Source organism: Macadamia integrifolia, chromosome 14 (assembly GCF_013358625.1).
Source record: "Macadamia integrifolia cultivar HAES 741 chromosome 14, SCU_Mint_v3, whole genome shotgun sequence".
NCBI classification, from domain to species: domain Eukaryota; kingdom Viridiplantae; phylum Streptophyta; class Magnoliopsida; order Proteales; family Proteaceae; genus Macadamia; species Macadamia integrifolia.
The window spans coordinates 2,699,389-2,708,058 of record NC_056570.1 but is presented as its reverse complement, the minus strand read 5'-3'; the positions used below and the strand labels follow the sequence as shown (position 1 = coordinate 2,708,058).

Here is an 8,670-nt window from a genome sequence, read left to right as displayed (position 1 = left end):
TTAAGACTCTTGGGGTGTACTTGTCCTTTATCGTGCAGAAAAAGTTTCTCAATACCTATCTATGGGGAGATCGGATCAAGTCCTCATAAGAAAATGGTTCTCATAAGGTGCCTGATCCACACTTGAATTCCACTCAAACTGAATACCAATCGGAAAAAAAGAGAAATTAAGTGGAATTCAAATGTGAATCAAGCACCATACGAGAACCATTCTCGTACAATGAACCGATCTGAATTCATCTATGGGGGGATCTGGCCCACCTACTTGTGTATCACATAGTAGGTCCTATATACACATACGTCTAAGTTTCAGCTCAATTGGAGCCATCCAAGTGGGCTTAGCATAGAGTATAGACGCCTGATGAAAACGCCTCATAATAAATGAGAGAGTATATGATCGAATTTAAACATGAAAATTACAAAAATAACTAATTCAAAATATTTTTAAATATCTTAAAATTGCCACATCATAAATCCACAATGCAGAACTAGGTGGGCCATCATGGACATTCTCTGCACGGGACCGTTCAAAAAAGCTTTTGCCTTTTTTTTCCTTACATTTTTTTAATTTCAGGCGATGAGGATATGAGTGAAGGTTTTGTTATCGGAGGTCGCGATGGCCGTGAGCTTCAAAGATTACTGAGAGGCAACGAAGCGAACGGCGCAATCCAAAGCGAGCAGAGAATTCGTGTTTTCGTCTACGAAGAAGGAATAGAGCGGTTTTCAGAGTGGTTTCTTAGCTGGTATCGGGCAGCGGTTAGCAGTTTTCAGGTGGTGTGGTGGTGGAGGAGCGTTCTTAAGAGTTTTCCTTATCACTAGGTGGTATTCCAGTTGATGGTTGCAGTGAGAAGAGTTTTTTCGCCATGAACGGTAATGGATACAGCATAATGGAGTCTGAGTATATATGGAGACATCACAGACACGAGATAAGAGAGAATCAGTGTAGTTCTGCTCTTGTTAAACACATCAAAGCTCCTGTTCCTCTCGTAAGATCTCCTCTCTTTCGAATCGATCAATATCTCTTTATTCTTTAACAAATCTTGGTTGTTCTCGATATGTTTACTTTTGTGTTTTCGTTGAGGTTTCAATTGTGATTTCTCGATGCTTCAGGATGTTCACTGTTGCTGATTCCTTTGTAATATTTGATTGTAGGTTTTCTTTTTCCCCCAACGTATTTGAACGAAAATTTCTGTTTAGATCTGATTATTTCAGCTCGATCTGGAATAGTATAGTTTATTTTAGATGATCGAATACTGAATCAGGCGTATTTTCTGGGGTGGTGGTACTGATCACACTGGTTTCTTTCTTTGTGGTTTTTTCTGATTCCACTTCTGTCAAGTTGAACAAATTCAACTCGATGTAGTCAAGTATCAGGATTTGGTCAGTATATTGGACTGTTCTACCGGTAAAAAAAAATTATGTTTTCTAAACGAAGCTCGGAAAGGGCTAGGTTAGGTTGGATGGAAGATTTTGAAAATCTTGGGATTATTTCTACCTCTTCTTCATTGTGGATTGAGTTGTCTTTATTTCTGCTTTTCCTCGAGGTTTTCATGGCTTCAGATATGCTCCCTGCTAAGTGATGTTTAGATTAGAATAAAGAAGTCATCTTCTTGGGAGGATTTATTTTCCCGATAGTCCTGATTCGTGGAAGATAGGAATTCTGAAAGTTGAAGAACAAGATTTCTCAAGTTCAGATGATTTGTTTGATACCTTTTTTCTGCGAAATAAGATTAGAACTTCTGTTTTCTTGGCCTTTTTAGCAATTCTATCTTCCTAAATTACTAATTGCTAACTTGCCTTTCCAATTTTTCTTCTTTTCCCTCTCCCTACCAGGTATGGTCTTTGGTAAGGAGATTCGATCAACCACAAAATTATAAACCCTTTATCAGTAGGTGCGTTGTGCAGGGGGATCTTGAGATTGGTAGTGTTAGAGAAGTAAATGTTAAGTCTGGGCTTCCAGCCACAACCAGCACTGAAAGGTTGGAGCTTCTTGATGATAACGAGCATATCCTCAGCATCCGGATTGTCGGCGGGGATCACAGGCTAAGGGTCTGAACTTTTCTCTCACTCTTACACTTCTCTTTTCTTTTTCTCTGTTCTTTGCCAATTCAGTTTTGCACTCAAAATTGGATTTTAATCTGGGTAGTAATGGATTAAGATGTCACAGATGACAACCAAGATCAATTTTGTTGATGATTTTAAACAAAATATTATGAAATTTACTTTAACCACTGTTGTTTGCCGTGGCCCTTGCATGATTTTCATGTGCACTGGTTTCATGGCTTCTCAAAAAAAATGTATGGCTCCGTCTGGTTGGAGAGGAAACAAAAGACGTGAAGTTAAATTAAATTAAAACTAAAATAGAAATTTTTGGATATCATTTACTTAATATAATTGTTTAGCTAACCGTTAATTTGTCCAATTTTTTTATTATTAATTTTACTTATTTTGCAATCAAATTCCTTGAATTTGGGAAGGAAAATAAAGATTAGATCTGAAAAGTATACCAAATATAGTAAGAGTTAAGTAGGTTAAACAATTGACTTCCCTTTCCTTTATTTCCCCTACAATTAGTGTATTGTCATGTATTACAATGGTTTGGAAAGCATTTCATTGTGTTCTGGTCAGGTTAATTTAGATTTTGTGAAGCATGACTTGTTCTAGAGTAACCTTTGATTTCTTTGGCTGAAAATGAGAATCTATCTTGAATAGTCGCCCCTTAATTGACTACTGTAAATTTCCTTTGAGAAATTTCGTTCAGTTTCATGGTATAATTCAACTGATTGAGGTGACTTTAATCTTCATTAAGTTGTTGAGATAGAACATTTATCAGTATCTAAAATGTTATTTAAAATTGGATGGGAGTCACTCGAAAGCTTATATGAAACCCGGCTGCTGCCCTACATTCTTCTTATTGGCTTTAACAAGACTGTTATTTTCTTTAATCCTATTCATAAGTCTCTATCCGTCGGATTTCGCGGTTCTTAAATTTTGAACAGTGTAAACCCTAAACCTGGAAGATCTGTTATTTCCTTGAATCCTATTCATAAGTCTGTATCCATCAGCTTTTGCAGTTCTAAAATTTTGAACAGTGTAACCCTAAACCTGGAAGATCTATTGGCCAAAAGTCTGTTGCTATCAACTGAGTCTAGCATTCAGTTTTCAGTCTTTCACATCTCTTCAGGTAGATCATAAAAAATATCATTGGCCGTCCTCGAAATGTTTTCTTGGATGAATTGTCTGATTCGATGTTAGTTCCTGAAGCTTTTTCTTTTATTTTTTCCTTCGGTGGTGGGGATGGGATTTGTGTGGGTGTCCATTTTCTATTTCTGCTGCTTGTCTACCAGTGTATAGCACAAAAGGAAGCTTCTGCTTCAGCTCAAGTGTTCCTTGAAATAAAGATCAATGGAGATGTAATTTTGAATACTATATTTTGTTTTGGTTGATTGAACCTGTGACATCATTTCTCATGTGGTCACATGCATGGTAACAGAGGGAGGTTCCTCCCAGTACATTGTACTTGGATTACTAGTAGGACAAGATAGCTTCAGTTGTCCTTTACTCTTCAATTATCTTTCATTCTTCTTCTTGCAATGAGAAAAACCAGCCAATTGTCTTACTGTTTTTTTTCTCTCATTTCACAGAACTACTCATCAATCATAAGCCTTCATCCAGAGATCATTGATGGGAGACCATGGACCCTAGTGATTGAATCATTTGTGGTGGACGTGCCTGATGGGAATACCAAGGATGAAACTTGCTACTTTGTTGAGGCCCTGATCAAGTGCAACCTCAAATCATTGGCAGATGTCTCGGAGCGGCTGGCGGTGCAGGACCGAACCGAACCAATAGACCGAACCTGAGTAGATGGTGTTGGTCAGGAAGAGATGGGATGGTGGAGGCTCCGATCACCATGGATGAAGCTTCCAAGGCTTTCGGATCTTGGAAGCTTTGGAGACAGACTGGTAACAGATTTTTCTTCCCTCCAGGGGGGACTTTCTCCCTCTTCTGCTTTTATTTGTTCTCGTTTTTTGTTGTTAAAAATGATAATGGAATCTCCTGTGTTTACTCTTTAGTACCTCAAGAACAGCATCTCTTGTCATAGAAACTCTTCTATGAATTAGACCAAAAAAAAAAAGGCAAAAAAGAATACTAGGTTCTCTCCTGATTTTCCTCGAGTATTGGCCGTGGCGTATTGATCTATTGCTGTATATATCTCTGCTGCAAAGAGTTGGGTGTTTGTAAATGGTTTTCTGTGTTTTAGTGTTTCTAGTTGCAGAGAGAGAGAGAGAGAGTCTCAGCGTGTAGGCATATCAAAGGCTGCTTAGTAGCTTTATACATACAGCTATTAGTATGTCATTTGCATTACCGTTATTGTTATTACCAGGTTTGGACTGTGGAGTAGTAGTAGTAGTAGTAATAAGGCTTTGGATGATAAAGGCATATGAAATGCTTGAAAAAAATTAGTGGCCATTAGATGTGCGTTGGACACCATGTTACGCCACAGAGGAGTTGAATCCAATATCAGGAGTTTCAAGACTGTTTTCCATGTAAATTTTAGAACTTCATTTTCTGGTTTTGAGTAAAACCAGCCATCATTATAATTAGAGAAAATTGCATTGCCACCCCTTGAACTTTGGCCTTTATTCAATGCCACCCCTAGAATTTTCGAAACACCAAAGACATCTCCCGAAATTTCAAAAAATTTCAAGTCAATCCCTACTGTTGGCAAACGTTGTTAAGTGGTGGAATCTCTGTTAGTGTTTTTGCAAAATGCACAAAATACCCTCGATTATTGTGAGTGGACAATATTACCCTCTCTTTCTCTTCTAAACTCACTCTCACTCTCACTCATACAAATTTGCAACTTGATCGCTCCCCTTCGGCATACGATTGTGAGCACATCTCTCCACCGGCGTGCAATCGTGAACAAGAATTATCGGATAAATATTACCCTCTTTCCCTTCTTCTCCCTCTTACAACTTACATCCTTCGTCCTTGACCCCATCTCTCCATCTTTCGCTTATAAATAAATTCCCATTGGGTTCTTGCAATTACTGTGAAAGAATGGGTTTTGAAGCGACTGGAAAGAACGGTTGGAGCTCTTGCGTTCATCAGAACTTTCATGGCATGGTGTTTGTGTAGCAATTCATTTGCTATGCAACGACCATAAAGGATTTCCCAGATTCGTTCATATTCGCCCCAAATTAAGTTTTGGATCTACCAACGTGAGCTTCTCCTAATTCTAAAACTGTCTTTTTTTTGTTAGCATTTATTGAATCAGACGGGTCTCTGTTTCCTCTTCCACTGGATCGGGTTTCTAGAATTCCCAAATCCTTGAGTTAATCAAAACACTTCAATCTCTAGAAGTTTCACATCTGGTTTTGAAAACATTTGAGACTATTCTTCATTTCTCAAGAATATGTCCAAGGGAATGATGTTGCCCAAGCCAGATAATCTTTTGAATCAAGACCCAAGAACGAAGCCCTTCGTGTTGAGGTACAAAACCGATCAAGCCGTCTTTTACAAGGACTTCTCGGCTGCCATGGAAAAGCTTAGTGTGTTTGGCATCAAGACGGGTCGCAATGGAGAGGTGCGACGGCGATGCAGTGATGGAAACACATTACAGTCATCTATTATTAGAGTCCTACCTTGTTGTGACCACATTGAAATAGACTATCCATTTAACACTATGATCAATTCAATCGATTCAATTTATTCATTAACTGATTTTTCTATTGATGGTGATGTGATGAACGTTCGTAAGAAACCCAGAAACAAGAAAATTTGAGTGTTTGATGCAGATTTCTTCAATTCATTCTTTTCTGTGTTGTCAAATTCTTTTGGTTGATCGCACGCCGGTGGGGAGATGTGCTCACGATTGCAAGCCGGAGGGGAGCGGTCAAGTTGCAAGTTTGTATGAGTGAGAGTGTGGGTTTAGAAGAAGGGAAAGGGAGGGTAATATTATTCACTCACAATAGTCGGGGGTGTTTTGGGAATTTTGTAAAAAAACTAATAGAGGTTCTACCACTTAACAGGGTCTACTAACGGCAGGGACTGATTTGAAAATTTTTGAATTTTTAAGGGGTGTCTTTGGTGTTTTGAAAAGTCCAAGGGGTGGCATTGAATAAAGACCAAAGTTCAGGGGGTGGCAATGCAATTTTCTCTAATAATCATCTAGAGAATTTTTTTTGCTATGTTTTGATGGGAATCTTTAGAAATAAAGAAAATTCATTCTATTGTTTCCAATTCTGGTAGTAATGAATTAAATCAGAGACCCAGCACACACCATTGTCTTGCTGATTATCATGACCACTAATAATCTTACAGAGACCCAGCACAAACTACTATAATTATGACTACTAATAAACAGGATATCCATGGATCTTCCCAGATCCTAATGGATCTCTTCTTCTTCTTATTTTTTTAGCATATCGTAAGTTCTTCCTTATTTTTTTCAACATATCGTAAGATATGTATTGGCTGATATCGACGCACTTATACATGTCAGGTACCCAATATCGATACAGATTGACAGATTCAATACTGATACCTTGATCCATGTTCTCAACAATTAGCTAGATTTCCTAGGACATGTTCTGTTAAACAAATCGAATTCGAATTTTTGAGAGCATATGCTCTTAAGGACCCCATTATGGATTTGGAGTATACTAGGAATAAAATGAAAATTTGACTTATTTGGATAATTCTGAACTTAAAAATCTAACTTATAATTTCAATCCAACGAAGCTTAAGCTCATGTACTTGCACAAAAGGATTAATTAATGGATCTGAATCTGCGTATATCAGTCCGAATTGGTCAATCCAATACTGATTTCTCAAACCATGCTTGTACATCCATTTACGCAAATAGACTCTAATGTTGCAATCTTGCACTTTCCCACGTGCACTTCTCTCTCGCCCTTTGTTTTGAGGACTTGGATTATATCCTAATAAATCAGATCCATGGAATTAAATAATAACAAACTAAGTCTTTTCCCAATTAAATGGAGTCACCACATGGATCCCCAAAAAAAGCATGATAAAAGCAAAAAAAAAAGAAAAAAGGGAACAAAAAATGAAAAGTGACATAGTGAAGCAGCACCTCTGAAACATCCCATCTAAAAGCGATCGACAATATGGATATCTTCCAAATAGCTCTACTTGATATCATACTAAGATCTAAACGTAACTTCTGCAAGTTTTTTTTATCAACTTCTCAATGATCATTTTAGATTTGCCCTTACTCTTTTAACTCCATCAAACTATATCTAAAGACGGAAAGGTCAAAAGGGTGATTTAAATCAATGACCAGATCAGAACCTAATAATAAGAACAACTTGAAAAAGTACATGCCCTTTCTCATTGCGCCCCTAATCTGCCCACTCCACTCTAGTGCCCATGTTGTTTATGGATCAATTCTCTTTTTTTTTTTTTTTTTCTATTGAGATCTGAGCCATAATCGCTGAAGAATCCTATGCGTTGCTCCAAGGCAACCCAGTAAAGGATAATAATAGCATTCCTCTGTCATATGCCCTCCCTGTAAGCAGGATTCTGTAACCAGCAATCAGTGATGAAACAGGTCATTTCCGAATCTGGTTCAAATTGGATCAGAATCAGCTTGAATCGATCTGAAAAAACCCATAGAATCAGTTTATTCTAAGAATATTCCAACAATTCTGATATGCTTTTTTAGGAATTGAATATCATATCGATTCTTGAAACCCTGCCCTGTAATCGAACTGGTTGACCTCCCAAAGATACACAGGAGATAATCTGTTACTACGATGGGATCAAGTGACAAGTGGCTCACGGTTTTGACAGACCCACCTTTCCGAATACTGGAAAAGGGTATCGAATTGGGTTTTGAAAATCCGGATTGGATTGGTGGAGACTGATCCAGATCCGGATCCGGATTCCAGGTTTTTAATCCATGCTCGGAAGTGGGTCTAGCCCCTAGTTAGTAAATTCGAATTCTGGAATTATTTGGATGGAGAATTATCCGGAATAATTCGATTGATTAATTTACGGATTCGATAAAAAAACAGTAAAAAAATGGACAAAATAAAAATCAGATTTGGATTTGGATTTGGATCCGAGAATTATTCGTTTATGAAAATAAAAATCAGACAAAAAATTCGAATATTATTTTTATAATTTATTGAATCTTGGAGATCAAAACATGGAAATTCACCTCCATTGCCGCTGCTTCTAATCCTTTTTCCTTGGACTAATCCATTGAGGATGGATAAGTAGAGAGTACAGAGCTTATCCAATCATGATCATCTTTTGGTATATATTACTTCTCCTAGGCAAGCTCCATCCTTGAACAGTTTCAGATTCACTAAAATGTACATGACTTTCTAAGATGGAAACTTTAAGGTTATTTTCAAGATGTGAAAATCATTATGGAAGCAATATCCAAATAAATCAAACGGTGCTAGAAGGATTCAGATCCAAATAAATTGAACAGTGCCTTTGACATAACAATTACTCAAGAAAAGACCAACAAAACAAACGAAGCTAGAAGGATCCAAATTCAAATAGCATTCATAGTTAAAGACCATAGGCTAGTGTTAGAAGGAATGAAGGATTCATATTCAAAGTTTGAAGAACCAAAACTCGAAAAGAAAAAAGAAAAAAAAAAAGGTGGTGGGTTAAGAAGAACACA

General features: G+C 37.4%; 1 protein-coding gene across 1 annotated transcript; it reads left to right on the top strand.

Moving 5' to 3' along the window:
• The first annotated feature begins 567 nt into the window (after positions 1 to 567).
• On the top strand, positions 568 to 4,167 carry LOC122061820 (abscisic acid receptor PYL3-like). The gene is made up of 3 exons (XM_042625309.1): positions 568 to 985; positions 1,833 to 2,048; positions 3,644 to 4,167. The coding sequence occupies exons 1-3, from the start codon at positions 863 to 865 to the stop codon at positions 3,860 to 3,862; spliced, it is 558 nt and encodes a 185-aa protein (XP_042481243.1). The 5' UTR covers positions 568 to 862; the 3' UTR covers positions 3,863 to 4,167.
• The last annotated feature ends 4,503 nt before the right edge of the window (positions 4,168 to 8,670 follow it).